The sequence below is a fragment of the Zerene cesonia genome, chromosome 6 (genome assembly GCF_012273895.1).
Source record: "Zerene cesonia ecotype Mississippi chromosome 6, Zerene_cesonia_1.1, whole genome shotgun sequence".
Lineage (NCBI taxonomy): Eukaryota > Metazoa > Arthropoda > Insecta > Lepidoptera > Pieridae > Zerene > Zerene cesonia.
This window is the reverse complement of record NC_052107.1, coordinates 4,938,118-4,955,182: the sequence shown is the minus strand read 5'-3', so window position 1 is coordinate 4,955,182 and position 17,065 is coordinate 4,938,118. Positions and strand designations below refer to the sequence as shown.

Genomic DNA, 17,065 nt, shown 5'->3' with positions numbered 1-17,065 from the left:
TCAATTTTGCCTCTCCCTTACTCTCTTCCTAGTCCATTCATTCTTTCCTTATCCCATCCCTTACCTCTTGAAAGCGAGAAACGCTTTTGCAGTGGCACTACCTCTGCGAAAGTTCATGGGCGGTGGTGTACGCTTACCAGGCGAACCACCAACTCAGATCCTCGCTTTGACATAGGAAAAACTGTTCTCAAAAACAGTCTTCTTCATCACAATTATTTTTTACAACTACACCTTAAATGTTGAAATCCGTCCAAAGGTTTGGGCTGTAGGGAATAAATACCAAGTAAATGGACATTCATTATCACATAAATATAAATATAAACCCTCGAAAAACATTACACTCCTCCGGTCAGGCGGGTAAAAATAATTAAGTCACATAATCATCATTAAGTTATATCCTCTTACACAAACATAATAAAATAGGGTTTAAATACAACAAAAAATATCCCATCGATATCAACCTAAATGCATCAAAAAGAAATTATTTTACATAGATAAGTGAAGGCTGAATAAATTTGGGTTTTAGATAAGCGGATAGTAATCCTATTAATTTTTTACCATCGTTACAATTAGTATATAAATGGAGTGAGTCTGATGCAGCAACGTCATTACGTTCACACACTTTGTCTAGTGAAGTTCAAAGGTAACTAAAACGCGATATAATGATCGATTCGAAACCGCCGGCGTTTACGAATCTCAATGATTACGCTAAGGAAGATGTGAGTAAACATTTTTATATATATTACTAACATATGGGGCTGGTAGCTTTATTTCTATTTCTTATCCTAGATATTTTCACTTACTAAACATTTTTAATTCTAGATAGTATTTGAATATTATATGAATATTTTAATATCAAGCTGTAATCTTCGAAAGCTTTACCAATTATTAGCTGAATTTCATTTGTTCTTTCTCAAACATTTATATTTATATTTGTTTATGTTATTGGAGAAAAATGTACAAATTTCATATTTAACAGTAGTATATTCTTCTACAATTAAATTATATATATTATTAATATAATAATACCCACTAGGTTAGCTGTAATATGATCCTGATAACTACATACCAAACTCATCTATAAATTCGTATATATTTAATTTGAATAACGATTGCCACTTTCATTTAAATACTTATCAGGCAAACTTGAAATTTCTTATTACTTTTCCAATTAATTTAAAAATAGGCATTGCTCAAATAATTATTTTCATCAACATAGATAAAATATTAAAACAATATTTATATATCGTTAGATAAGCTAATTGATTATTTATTCTAGATTATAAGTATTTCAAACAAATTTATTCATAACTCATTTAAGATGTTAGGATTAATTAATGTACATAGATAAAAAATACAACACATTCAGTACCTAAAATTCTCACAATTTATTTAGTTAGGCAGATTACGTTCAATTTAGTCTTTTGTTGTCGACCTAAATTGCATCTAGAATCTGCACCTGCATTCCCGTGGGTTTGTTTGAACTTTCTGTATGAAAGTAATTAGGGAAGTCCTGCATCTACCTGTGGGGTTTGGGAGGAAGGGGAAGCAAATCACATTCTTTAATTACTTACACAATTTAGAAATTAAAGTCTTTTTAACGGGTTTTAAACATGATTTATTCATTATATTATTAACCCGACGTTTCGAACACTTTACAGCGAGTGTGGTCGCGGGGAGACTCCCCATGTCCTTAATTTCTAAATGTATAATATTCGCGTAAAATCAAACACAAGAAAATACGTACATAACATATTTATGTGTAGGTATTGTGAAACCATTAGATTTACGTTCGGAAATCGACGTTATTTTTAAAAAGGAATTATTATTATGTAGATGCAGAATATTAAGTGAATAAGTTCTGCTACCTTTAATCTTCTAAACAATATGGCAAGCGTATGTATTTTTCGGTGTTTTTAAACTATCTTTTATCAGCCTATTAACAAATGACTACTATATTATTAAGATGAATCGTGACGCATGGCAGCCAAAAATTTGTATGAAGTATTAATATGCTATTCTTTTCGGTTATGCAGTTTTGTCTATAATTTTTGTACACTATACTTGGCTAAATTACATCGAATCACACGACACTTACTAGGATTGAAAGTCAATTAAAATCCTACTAATATTATACATGCGAAACTTTGTAAGGATGTGTATGTGTTTGTTGCTCTTTCACGCAAAAACTACTGTACTGATTGCAATGAAATTTGGTACGTACGACAGCTGGACAACTGGAATAACATATAGGCAACTTTTTATCTTGATATTCCTACGGAATACGGAATTACGCGGCTGAAACCGCGGGCCGCAGCTAGTTTTATTATAATCCTGAAATAAAAGTTATTAAACTCAGCTAGCAATTATCATTGTTCACAGGTTGGAGCTAAAGTGCTATTCGCTACCGACGATTTCTTCGCAATATGCGATAATATGTTACTCAACACCGAACCGGTGTTTTTAGCTGATAAGTACACTGAATATGGGAAGTATATGGATGGATGGGAAACTAGGAGGAAAAGGGTTGCTGGCCACGACTGGTGTATTATAAGGCTTGCTACTATTTGTTCTATTAAAGGTTAGTGAATGTTTTAATGTACGTTGATAAATCCATAAACAACAATACTTCTAAAAAAAACAAGTCTCGCAATATAGTTCTTCTACTGTAAAGAGTTGTAAAGTTGCTTGATTTGGCGGGTATTAGAGAAATTTTTTTTTATTGGTAAGTCTGGTAATAGAGAGTGATTTACACCAGTATTTCGTATTTATATAAAAAATATATCAAAAATGTTCAAGGAAGAATATATGTGATTAAGTATGTTATTTACGTAAGATTTTAAATTAAATGCAAGTAATGTTGTTGATGAGAAATTTCTAAATGAGAAACGTAATTAATTTTTCAAAAAAACTACAATTTACCTTTATCATAGCGCCAATTACATATTAAATAATTATTATTATAATGTCAGACGATTAATTAGAATTACAATTTGTTTCAGGTTTATTGATCGACACGGCGTTTTTTGTTGGTAATTATGCGCCAAAATATTCCATACAAGCTGCGGTATTAAAACCTGAAGGTAAGAAAAAATGTATAAAACTCTTTATATATCAGTTTCGTGGCTGAAAAAGTAACTGCTGTTTTTTTTCATTTATTAAAAACAATATTATTTTATAAATTTTTATCGTTCGTTCAGACGGAGTAAATTTTAGCATTATTTAACTCTTTACATAACAAACGAAAACACACATGGAAAGAATTAGACGACAACATATATTGTTGTCGTCTAATTCTATTATACTATAGTGAAATCAGCGACCTTACCACTGTGCAGTGTTAATACCATATAAATAAATTTTCAGATGAAGCTTTAATACCGAAAAGAAATGCCAGTTTCGGTACTGGAGCGACCGCAGATGATTTTAAACAAATACAAAAGCTTCGTACAGACACATGGGAAGAAATTGTTCCGCTAACCGTGTTACAGCCTGGTAATGAAGAGACTCGCAGAAACTATCAAAAGGTAAGTTCTTGTGGTAACTGTATAACTTATCTTCATGAATACTCTGCGCAATAGTTGCATTCAATTTCCACATTAGAGGGAAGTTGCGTATATACTCCGTTGAAACTTTCTGTACATAATAAAATGTATATGGTGTAAATTGTGGTACAACATTTATTTTCTGAGTTGTTTTTGTATTAAATAAAGTATGGTATGGACATGTTATTTTTTGTTCGTCGAATTATAAGAGAATGTTTTGTCGTCAAAATTAAAACATTAGCAAAACCACAGTAATGATTCGATTTAGATATGATATTAGATTAGGTATTAAAATTCCTATAACATCCACTTTTAACAGGTGCTTAGCGATGAAGCCTGGACACATATAAGGATCAATATTTTCCCCGATGGTGGAATAGCAAGGCTCAGCGTATTCGGTGATGCAATGCCACCAGTGCCACCCCCCGACCAGTTAATAGACTTAATATCAATGCTGAATGGCGGTAAACTACTGGGTAAGTCTTTGGATTTAATCATAAATAATGAGAATAATTTTCGTTTTCTCAAAAACCAAGCCTCAAAAATTGGTTTACCCCGTTTTCTCCATTGTTTTGGAAGTTTTGGAAATACAAACGATTTCCCAAAACTTGCTGAATTCCATCGAGGTCTGCACGATGTGCACAAACTGGTATCGCATTCACAAATTCCATTTCAGGATGAACCAAACGAATAGCTGTAATTTCCCAGGCAGCAAGCTAAGGCGCTCCTTTGTTAAAGCGCCGCTTCGAGATCTTTCTAAGGACTTTGTCGTAATTAAATACGCTTGCATTTCTTTAACCGCCTTAATTGATGAGATCTAACGATATCTTATTCTCGCAATTGTGAAAGGAAGAAATGTTAAGGTTCGCTTTAAAATAGTTTTTGTTTGTGAGATTGCTCTGTAATGAAAAAAGGGCAAATAGTGCTATGTTGAAACTTCATCTAAATCTATTCAAGCGTTTGAAAGGGTTTAATAAATATTTTTATTCGTAAAATTAGTACTACCGTTATCAAGAACGCCAAATTTTGGTTAGAAGTTTAAATAAAACATTATTTTCAGGATTTTCAAACGGACAATTCAGTAGCCCGAAGAACTTGATAAAACCAGAAAAAAGTCTATCTATGGCTGATGGTTGGGAGACAGCACGTAGGCTGGATAGGCCTAAAGTTATTACTACATATGACAATGGAACTATCACCTCACCAGGTTAGTTTTAACATTTAATGCAAATTCAAATTACCCCAAATATATATTTGAAAGGAATTTAAAGCGTTATGCACTTGTTTCTATGTGTCGTTTTTATTTCATTGTAGGAAACGAATATGCAGTTTTCAAACTAGGCTTTACCGGCAGAGTTAAGAAAATATGTGCTGATACAACCCAGTTCAAAGGAAATTATCCCGATACTATTAGGTTTGAAGGAGTAAATCTTGGCAACAAAGAATGGGAAGATTCTCAAGACATTCCGTGGAAGACAATCCTAGGTCCTGTTAAGGTGAGAATAAAATAAAGCTCCGTAGATATATATATGAAGAATAAAATCTATTCATAATTATGTATTAACGTACCTAATAGGAAAACAGCCTCTTAACGAATGAAACTTAATTAATATTCTTAACTAAATAATTATCTAAATTGTCTTTTTCACCGAATGATGGCGTAATTCTTTGAAAAAGTCAGTGCCTTGATAGGATGGTATATTAACCTCGTAAATACATAAACTATTAGAAAAACAATCCTCGTTCGAAAACAGCTCGAGACAGAACTTTATCAAGTGAAAAATCAAGATCAATGGATCCGAGGCTAAAACTCAATTTGAAATTGGTCATGCGATTTATTTGGTTAATTGTAATTATTCACTAGTCAAACTGGGAACATTATTAACGTCAGTGATTTTAATCTATTGTCCATTCAAATATTACTTTAAAAAATTTTGATGTTTAAGTTTTACTTATAACTTATTGACTTTATCCAGTATATATTGCGAAGGCAGGAGAATATTCATCGAATGTTTTATATCTATCCATTGTTTTTTATTGATGAAAATCATAATTTTTCCACGACAATTAGATATACATAAGAAAAGGGTAAGGAAGGGAGGTGATCGCGAAATATTCTATATAATTATGGAGTGTGTGAGAGTATCGTGTCTTGAAAAAACGTTCAGCTCTGTTCTATTGTATTCAATATCACTTTTTGGATACAAATTATCTGAGCGATCACAAAGCCAGTGCTTCTTTAAACTTTAAATGTTCTCTTATAACTAAATATTTTGTTTCAGCTGTCTGCAAACAGGGAACATTGGTTTGACTGTGACTCCGACACCATCAACCACGTACGCGTCATTATCGCTCCTGATGGTGGTATGAGCAGAGTCAGAATGTACGGATTCGTGGAATCCAACCAAATTATGTGATTTCCTCACAAACATCTTAAACCGAACCGTATTATTGAATCGTATTTATTTCAATGCAAGCAAGAATGTATGGCAAAATATAAGGGAAATTGTTTTTAAACATAATTAAATTCTCTGTCATAGTTGAGACTGCACAGTCTTCTTTAAAATTAAATCTATTTTTATTTTTATAAACAACGTTACCAGGAATTGAATTTGTCATTGAAATATGTTCGAAATACAATATTTATATAGAATAGACAAATACGACACCAAAGCTTATGATAATGTATTTAGTATATAATTTATTGTTATTAATTTAAATTCAATTTGTTTTATTATAAATTAATTTAAGGTAGCACTTAATATATATGTATTGTGCACTCGCAATTTGTTGTATTACTATATTATGCACGGAATTAACCAAATGAAGTATTATTAGCAATAAATGTCTGAAAAAATATTGATGTGTTTTTATTTCATTAAGGACTACAAAACTAATTATTTATTTAGTAGATCATAAATAGTGCTTGTATTTGATAATAAAACATTAAAGTTAAGTTATTGAAGTTGTTAATTTGTTAAGTGTATTTTATAACATTTTTGAATAAAGTAAGAAATTGGTCCTAATAAAACCAATGCATATAATTATACCAACTTGATAAAGAAAGGACAACATGAAGTTACTCAGAATTAAAATAATTAACCACACAAAACTTCTTACTGATTGCTACAAACCACAGATATTTGAATAAAATTGCACTCTATTACAATCTCTGCAAGGTCAATTTGCGAATGGACAAACTGTAAACAGAATAGATTTGAATTACTGTAATGATGCGGCTAATAATTGCATGGTAACTAATAGAGCGTATTACATTGTAAATCTATGGTGCAGCTATATAATAGAACCTCTTCCATCATAACTCATGTGTTTCAGATTAATTCATGCCGTAATTATAATTAGCTAAAACTAGGTTAGGCGTCAACATGCCCAGCTGTGGAGCATATGTATCTCTGTATTATATCGGTATCTGATCTATACATGTAGTACAAAGTATGGCTAAGAAGTGTATAATACGTTAGTATAAATGTTACCAGTAATGTTAGGAACGGCTAAACTGATTTTAAAATCATGGTGAAGGAACTCATAGGACTTCGGCTCGGTTGCCCGCTACGACATGAAAAAAATCGGTTAAGTGCTAGTCGGACTCTTGAAACCAGTGGTTGTGTCCATTCGTACCGGCATACGTCTTAAAATAATCTATGGATATTAACATTGTAAATAATTAATAATAAACTGTTTCATTTTTTTATTCTTAAAATCGCTTCGTATTTATAGGTTCAATATCTGGGTTGACTTTGGTTGTATTATGTGTTTATGTGTAGAAATTACATTTAATTCTCTCGTCCTAATCATTGCAATTGTTTATCAACAGAATTGAGACAAATTGGCTGAACATGTATCGGCATCTACATATAATATGTATAGAAAGATTCCTTCATGTTTTATGGCTAAAATATCATGAATGATGAATGATAAAAAAACAGTAGTTGACTGAAGAATTTATTCCCGAACATGGAATCTTGTACAATAATGTCTCTCTCTCTGAATCTTAACAAGTATTGCGATGGGAGACCACTACGTATAAATTTTTCTTTGTTTGACTGCAGATTGATCTGTAGATCACCATAAGTAATTGCCATAATAAATATTGATATTTGATGCTAGTATTTCAAATGCAATGGAATTGAAGCGACTTAATTAGGGCACTTAAATATCCGACGGAGACGAATCACTCGTTCAAAATACAATCTCTTATATAACCTTTGAACCTACACTACACGTTTAACCTCTAACATACATCTGCATTAATTAAAACAAACCACTATTACCAGTTATAACTACTTCTAAAAGCGATAGTAACAAAGTTATCTTATCACCGTGACACGCGTGCTAAGCATTTTCAATGATGCCTCGTTTATATAGCAATTGGGTCACACAAACTCAGTTTCAAGTTTTAACTGAGAGAGATTTTTTAAAAAGGCATAAGACATCTAATTTGGTCTGAAGATTAGGGCGATTAAGCGACCTATAAAATTTTAATGTAGGAATCGAGTATGTTTCGGCATGAAATGACCCAGCTGGGAAAATACCAAACCCCCACAGAAGGTGAGTAGGAGAGCCGGATGCCTTTATGGACTGGGAAAGGTGAGGTACAGAACCTCACCCTTTCCAGTGCATTCCTTAATTCCCGTCATCAATTCTATCTTTATTTGTTAAGTCCAAACAGAGTCCAGATTTTGCAAAAAGGCAGGACGCTTATTCCAGAAATCCGTACCTTCAGCCGCCAAATTGTGCCAAATTTTACACGTATCTTTTATATATATAAGTTATAGGTAGATACAGATATATCATAAACCTTATCATTCAGTTATATTTCACTCCAAAGGATTGACAAATTTCTACTTCAATCAAGCATTCAGCTATTATGAATATTGTTTGAAATATGGGTCGCAATTTCCTACCGACTTAATTCAAACAAGTGATTATATTATAGTCCTTAACAATAAGCCTGGTACTCCGAATTGTAAAATATTGTATAACAACACGAAATCGTTTGCTGTTGTTAGTTATCGTAATATAACGAAGATACTGAAATTGAGTTTCTTCTATTTTCTCTGATATGTACATGAATTTAGTTTATAGACTGCAGGATGTTTTTTGAATTCAGTAGATCTAGAGATACACAAACTACCAATTCACAAGTTGTACGTATCTCTTTAAAATATTGGTATAGATTATCAAAGAGTCGGTAAGAAATATATCGAGAAAAAAATATTTGTTCATAGAATGCTGAAAGTAAAACCACCTTCAAATTGTTACACCTAGGCTTAAAACACAAAATAGGGATACAGTCGAATTGAAAACCTCATTCTTTTTTTAAGTCACTTAAAAACTGGCAAGTGGATAGCTTTTTAATTTCTAAAACGTTGCTCGTCATTAATAAATTCCTGTGCTATGAGCTTACAGCATGATTAAAAAAACATGTATATAATATTATCATCATTAAGTAATTTTATCTATTCAGAGTTATATTTCGGCTTGAATAAATAATAAAACTCATGGAAGCAGTTAACCTTCAACCGTCCTATTGCCCTAAATTAGGTAGGTTTTATCTTGGTAAAGTTGGGCTACTGTAAATACTGTATTGCTTATAAACTGCCCTGAAAAAGGCTTATTCATTAATTTAGGATTTCACTATAATCTAAAATATATTACATACATACATTTGGCTATAATTAATATTAATCATTATTTGCATACAAACTCAACTAATTCTGTTCTCAAAGAAAATATTTTACTCTATTTTTGAAACATTCTTACTGACGATCCACCCCTATAGGTTGTACTAAATGGATGATCCAATTCCAGCAGTGTGTGTGTAATTTGTATGGTTAATACCATACAAATTACCAACTTTACTGTATTGTTATAAAAAACGTTATAAGCACGTTCACATGACTTTAATCATTGGAAGCACTTCACATTTTATGAAGCTAAGAATCCCATAAAGAAAACGTAATACCTTTCGCTTTATTGCGTCGTGAAATTCAGTTATCATTTCGCACCATTCGAAATTGTAATTGTAAAAAAGCATGTAATTTATTTTATTACAAAATAAAAAGCATTGTTATAAAAAGAAATGTCCTTAATTTCGCGAGAGAAATTACAATTTGACACCGTTCCATTTCGTTTGAAACGTGAACCTTCGTTTAATATAAAAAGAACATTTGGAATCGCATTGGAGGGAAATGTGATTTGGGCGTTGAGTCTACTCAAACAAAGGTATGAAAAAAATTCAGTAATACTTAAAGAAGTAGCAACCTTACCGTTTTGAGGTGATTTCTTCCAAACAAGTCTAGATAAAGAATACGTATATAGTGTATATGAAATAAGAAGCACACCATTGTATCGTCTGGGTCTGGATCTATTAAAACTTCATGATATTACCTATTGTTTAGGTACATATTTTGTTAGAGTTATTTGGCATTCGTATAATTCAGTTAAACACGCACTTTGTTGTCAATATTAGCCCATTAGTATTTGTCAAAACCATTGACTCTTATCGTGAAATGAATTTAAAGGATTAATTAATTCAACTCTTGATAGATCGAGCTCTGAAATCAAGTATGATGACATTAATTGGACTTGGCATATATGAATTTAAGCCATTTATTTTGCTATATATTTAATAAATAAACTACAATTGCTATATACTACAATTGCTACTTACAATTGCTATATATTAAATAAATAAACTAAAAAATTTAACTTTCTTGCATGGCCTAGCAATCAAAAGCACGGTGGAGGGATGTTACGGCGAAATTCTTTTGTATAAAATTAGTTTGTGTCTGTAAATAAATAAAATAAAAAAATGAACTCTTTTTCTTGGAAGGCCTAGCGGTCAAAGGCACGGTGTTGATGAGGATTCTACGGCGAAATTTCATACACCTCACCGAGAGGACCGGCATGGTGGACTTATTTTTTAAATCGCATTTAATTTTATACAAATAACATTTATATTCAAATGCAATACATCTTCATCGAAATTAAATGAAAAAGTTTACTAACTAAAAACATGTCATTTGAGAATGAAGTTGTATTTAATTATGTATTTCTTTCTTCTGGCAACTTCCTTCCTTATGGAAGTCGATTTAAAGTAAGGAATTCGAGAAAAAAATTCGTTATCAAATTATTATTATTTAGTGTTATATTAATGGTACTAATACACCGACTAACACATTTTGCGGGTAGCGCTGACCAACGGTTCACCCACCAACTCCTTTACCGAATATTATATAGATAAATTTCTACCTGTACCTTGACATCCATACTTCTCAGTAAGTCTTCCTATTTCCAGAATAATTAAGAAATTTTCAAATGACCGCCTACCTTCATAACATTAACTGTTATTAAGGATGGTTTGGAGTCAGTAACACTGTCCTTGTTGGCTTGTTATTAAGCCAACTAGAAACTTTAGTTTACGTCGCAATTAAATTTCCTATATTAGCTGAAAGCCAGGTGAAACGATATAGAGGCCACATAATTGTGATTTGCCGATCCCACGTCAAACCCTTATCAAAATGGCTCCTCCCATCCTCCTAGATCACGTATCTGAGCCTCCATTTTAATGTACTGTAATAAAATCATGGTTTCATATTGTTAATTAAAACTATTACACTGCTAATTATAAAAAATCCTCATCGCAAAGGCGATTACAAATAACTTCAATAAACATTCTTTTCATAGCAAAAAATCTTACAAACGCTGTCCATTAAATTAAATTTGATTATTACATTACCTTTTAATTATCTATTTATAACATTTCCGTGCTAATCCAAGTTTAATAAATCCAATAAGTTAAACGTCAGTACATACAGATTTTAATGAACGGATAATATTTTCAAATTATTGGCAATATTATATATATGTATGGTGGTATACTTTTAAAACATCAATGATGTAACCACTGTCGTTTCTTATAGTTTTCCTATCTTTAACCTTTAACCGGTCTTCTGTGAGAGTAACTTGACCGATATAACTCGTTCCCAATTACGCAAAAGACCCAATGAATTCATTTTATTTTATTCTCCTCGTAGATACTCTTTCTGGCATAGTACATGTTTAAACAAAGAAACATAAATTGGTCAAATATTTTGCTAAAATACGTAATATTTTTACGATTGCAATTTGATCTCACAGATACTTAGAAATTTTACACGAATTTTTTTATACCAAAAAAGTCACCGTCTTCCCTAAGTGTTTGAATTCTTCTATTTCGTTTTATATTATGTCGGTTGCAAATGTAATATTACCCTTGAATCAAGGTTCAATACCTGGAATCAAGAAGTAATCACACATAAAATAGTCATACTTTTAAAATCGTGTAACTTCACGTTGACATTTTGAAAATGGGTACAATTTTTACTGGACATTCAGCGCGAGAATTATCAATATTACGGTAACTTGAGAACAAAGCTCCTAATGAATGAACAAAAAATGTCCCCGAACAATGCGGTCGTTGAAGCAGAATTAATGCAGATATGTGGTCGGATACTAGGGTTGATGTATAAAAGAGAAAATTCATGTGAATGTGAATATGTATTTATTTTAGAAGTGTGATAGTAAATAGTGTAGTATTTTAATACTTTTGTGATATCACGCGCTTAATATAATTCAATTTTTTATATAATGTGGAGAATAGGAAGTGTGCACGTATGTGCTTTGTGTGCGTAACAAAAATGTGCAATGAAGCAAGGAAAAGTATAAAAATACACGTTTAGGCAAACTACTCCAACTTTTTTCCACTGATTTGCAAATAAATACACAACAAAGGTATCCAAATTTGAGATTTTTGAAGCTGAAATGTCCTGTTGAATCATAACATAAATTAGTTGAGATTGTTTTGGTTTTTATGAGACAATTTCTCATAGACTTAAACCGCTTTCATGTGAAGACTTTTGATATGTTCATTCTTATTTCCATATTTCAAATTTAACAAGAAATACCTTGAAAGTTATGGCTTTAACGGCCTCCCTTTATGATGAACATCTTACTTCCAGCTTAATGTCACATCGACTATCGATGGCAACTAAAGAATTTGAGCTTGATAGACGATCATTTACATTTTAAATAATAAAATATAATAGTTTAAAAACCTAAAAAAATACGCTTTGACAAAAATCATATTTTGCAAATTGAAAACTGGAATAATTTTATCAAATTAGTGTATTGTCATCGGTCCTCAATAAATCTACAAAGTTTGAACGAAATCTGGCCGTTTAAAGTGGGTCAAAATCGCGCCCAAAGAAGTCGGTTACAAACAAACATACAAGTGAAGCTAATAAAAAGCGTGTAAAAATAATGAAATCTGCTCATTGAACATTACTGTTTCAGCAAATGCTAAAGTTAACTAAACTGTTAATCAGAATATGTAAATTATAGGCATAAATAACGAAGCCTTGTCAAACTTAACAATATATTCAATGTATCGGACGGCAAAAATTCAAAGACAATATTTCAAAATATCGTTTTATTGTAACGAGGTCGGCAAATGTTATTTTCTTTTAAGGAAAACGTTGTCTCAAGGGTGTAGAGGATATTCGAAAACTGAAATGGGTAGCTTTATTCTATTAAGGCTTCTGTGTGAATATAAGACTGCTATATTTGTTGGCACTAGAACAATTGTCATGGTGTTACTTTTATTATAACAATATTTGTGATATGCTACTATCGATGAGTTTTATCAATCCCGTACAAAACACATAATAATAATTCAATTAAAATATTATGGATTGCATATTAAGATAAATAACACGGAATAATGGATCGCATAATGTTGTTTTTGTAGTCTCATAATTTAAATATCGCGTTTTAAATCCAGCTCAGTTATTTTAAATAGTGCGTATATTATGTATGAGTATTTAGGATAAGGAACATTTACACTTTTACTAAAAATGTAGCATTGTGCGCTTGTAGCTCATAAATATTATGAGCTTAATTTTCTCGTCACCTTGGCTTTATATCAAGCAAAAAGAAACCCCTCAATAAACAATACGAACAATTGCGTACGTAATAGGGGAACAAAGCACCGAGTCATAAAGCGCCAAATGCCATAGCATCTTGCTGGCCATCCGGACGCCCATTGGGCTACCTGCCAACTCGGACAAATGGCTGTATGTTGCACCGTATCGAATATAATATGTAAGTTTGCTACGGTTCGGAATATCTTTCTAGGATATTATTTTATAAAGGTTCATGGATTTGCTCACAAAGGACTTTTAAATGAATTAATGATGAATATAAAATAATAATTTTGATTGTCATAAGAAAGTTTCATCTCGACAAAAATACCCCCTCAAAACAATCCTCAACTTATCCAAACACAGAATATAACCATAAAATCAATCCCTTGCGACGTGAAAGAACGATAAACAAACAACAACATTATCACCAAACAAACTTTCACAGTCTTCAAAACATGTACCCTAACATTTAATATTATATTTGAGTCAGTTTTTTTAAGTCGATCTGTTTCTTTAAATCGCTTGCCAAATTCTAAAATGTATGGTTATTTCGATGTAAATATTGAAAAAATTGTGTTCGCTTCGGTATGACTGCTCCATCATTTATCTCTGTGTAAGCGGCGGGGGTGTGAGTATAATATACTTTATGATCTGAGATTTTCTAGAGAAACTATTCGCATTAAATAACTACCCTTACCTTAGCACGGACATCTTTAAAGCTCTTCAGAAGATTTACAAAAGGCTGCATTTGACCTGAGGTGAAATATAAGATTAAGTACCTGATAATAACTGCCCTACTTCCATTTTATCGGAACACTTTAAAGAGAGATATATTCGATATTGTTTATTAATATATTTTTTATTTTTATTTTTTATGTAGCAAAAGTTGTGCAAACTATATTAACCAAAAATCATTTCTAGTATATCAAATGCGAAAATAACTCCATGTGTCTGTCTGTATCGTCTTCATAAGAACAGGAACGATGCTAAAGCTCTAGATTATAATATCTTGTCCTTAGACTCTGTGGACGAAGCCGCGGGCGCGAAGCTATGAGTCATGTTATAGGTTATCTGTTAAATTAAGATTTGAATACAAAATTCATATGAAATGGATTGAAATTTTATTGCTTCACCGTGTTCCTTTGTGTATTGTGCGCTCTTCAATTTGATTATATTATAAAACTCAAAATGTCATAAATAGAATGGGCTGTTTTGTAAGGTTTATTTCCTTTTGTCCTCGTTGTTCATGAATGTGATGTATTGGAAATAATACATCTATTGAGCATAGCTATTTAATACTTCTAGCAGAAAGATAAGGAACTCGCAAAAAATGTTACACATGAACAAATTAGCTTGAATAGAAATAACACATTTGAATTGGTTCGCAAAAGCATTCGAATCGTTTTTGATTTCTTGACGTTGCTTTCAAGAAAATACACGCTTGTTTAAAATTTTGTTTACAATACAATGAATTGAACAATTAATTTACATTACGTATGAAATTATAAGAAGTGACATAAAATATCATGGTTTGAATGACTGTGTGGATTTTCATTAACGAGGTATCTTATGTAAAATACCGGCAAAAGTTGGACCATATCACAGACCACATTCATCATTTATCAATTTTTTTTATATAATTTCATTTTATTCTCGCTTTGAGCGTGTAACATTAAATAACCTTGTAATATTGTACGGCGTTGCCAGTTATCGGATAAATATAAACTTTCATTTGAAGTTTAATAAGACACTAACGTAATACATACTGCAGCTATTTATTATTTTATATAACTCTGAGTGACAAAATTTTAAAAGGCCTTAGCAATCGCCATATTTCCTTAAAATAATGAAATAATAAAATAAACCTTTGTACACAAAACACAAAGATTTTTTTCTGAGATCTTATATACAAAAGTCGATTATGATTAGCATTTAAACGCAGCGTCATACAAAACTCGCTTTTTGAAAGCCCATACAGAAATTATCATTGGCATCACAAATAACTAGAAATTCTGTGTCTGTCAGTCGGGCTATCCAGTACTGGTTCAAAGTGAGTTACAAAGAGTAATTCGAATATACAATATTGCTAGGTGAAATTCCGGCAAATTCATTCCCACTGTCATGTATCCAATCTAATTACGTACATGTCACTGTCAAATCTGTGCCCGAAGATCCGCGTTGATACAGCATTCTATTAGCTTTTACATTTGCACGGAAAAATCGTCTGTATACATAAATACACAAAGGTATTTTTCTCTTGCGTATTTTAGTGCCTCTGCATATCATAAAAATCGCATATTATGTCGTATTACAATAGAGACAATATTATGTCGAATGTATGTGTAAATGTCACGGGGCGTGTAATGGAACATGGACAGGATGAAATGGTTTTTACAATTAGAAGGTCCGTATTCGTCAACTGGGTGATTTATGTAGCCCTTACCCTTGATCTTATTGTGCTTTGTTTCAATTAATTTGAAGAAAATATTAGTTTCGTACCATTATTAATTACCATAATTATCTTAATCGTAGTAGTAATATCAGTAATGCTCACCTGAATCAGTGGATCAATTTCGTTGAGACTTAAACCGAATTAACTTTACTAATAAAAAAAATACAGGTACTCTAGCCTATATTAATCATGGATCAAATTCAACGGTGAAAGAATTTCTGAGATCGGTGCAGTGGTTCCAGATTTACAAGGTCACAAACACAAAATTTACCTGTTTATAAATATTAGTATTTTAATACAATAGATATAAAAAATCTTTGGGGATGTATATTTAAAATGACTCTCTGAAACGTATGAACGTGAAATGCATTCAAGAAAAGCCGCAGGGGAAAATCTTATTATAAACTGTATGTACAAATAAATAAACATTTTAATACGTCACTAGATATTCACACAGATATACAAAGTTAGACATAAACATTTGGCCCAGAAAATCGCTCAACCTAAGTAAACCTCGCTAATGCATGCTATTAGATTTAAACCCGACCCATTAAGATAAGGGAAAAATATTTTGATACGAGCCTTTTCCAAGTTTAAAAGAATGCTCCTCGGGGTGTCTCTTTGATCAAGATTGATGGTTCTTTGTTCGGGAATGACTTGCTTAGTTCTTACAAATGGCTAAGTGGGCTGCTACTGATAGTATAAAACCGTACGAAATGCTTTTTATATAGAAGTAATCACTTTTTTCTCGTTACGTTTAGTATAATTGATTATTTTTATTACATGCATATGCTCCAGAAGTAAAATGGTTGTCAGTTATAGAGCAGATGCATTTCACATAATATCAATCACCGGGATAGAACCTAGACCGTTTCTTTTGTATCGCTCTTGGTCTTGTAACCGCATGTATGATGTCTGACATACTCACATAAAATGTTTCGAAAACGTGAGGGTAAACTGAAAACCATAGCTGCAACGTCTTGCGTCAAAGCCACCGGGTGTTTTCATGCTGCATGCCATGTATATCTTATATCTTTAAACGAGCAATTCTTGTATATATATGTATAATAAAAAATATAATT

General features: G+C 31.8%; 1 protein-coding gene across 1 annotated transcript; it reads left to right on the top strand.

The window, feature by feature from the left end:
- Window positions 1-589: 589 nt before the first annotated feature.
- On the top strand, window positions 590-6,404 carry LOC119840552 (probable allantoicase). The gene is made up of 8 exons (XM_038367237.1): window positions 590-719; window positions 2,383-2,581; window positions 3,003-3,083; window positions 3,367-3,527; window positions 3,865-4,021; window positions 4,606-4,752; window positions 4,860-5,041; window positions 5,828-6,404. Exons 1-8 carry the CDS (start codon window positions 663-665, stop codon window positions 5,960-5,962), a joined length of 1,119 nt encoding a protein of 372 aa, XP_038223165.1. The 5' UTR covers window positions 590-662; the 3' UTR covers window positions 5,963-6,404.
- Window positions 6,405-17,065: the final 10,661 nt, after the last annotated feature.

What these genes read in the sequence shown, in the direction of transcription:
- LOC119840552 (XM_038367237.1), top strand. Translation starts at nt 663, where the DNA reads ATGATCGATTCGAAACCGCCGGCGTTTACGAATCTCAATGATTACGCT. An exon ending in TGCGGTATTAAAACCTGAAG is followed by an intron (nt 3,084 to 3,366) that starts GTAAGAAAAAAT and finishes ATAAATTTTCAG; the next exon opens with ATGAAGCTTTAATACCGAAA. An exon ending in CAATCCTAGGTCCTGTTAAG is followed by an intron (nt 5,042 to 5,827) that starts GTGAGAATAAAA and finishes ATTTTGTTTCAG; the next exon opens with CTGTCTGCAAACAGGGAACA.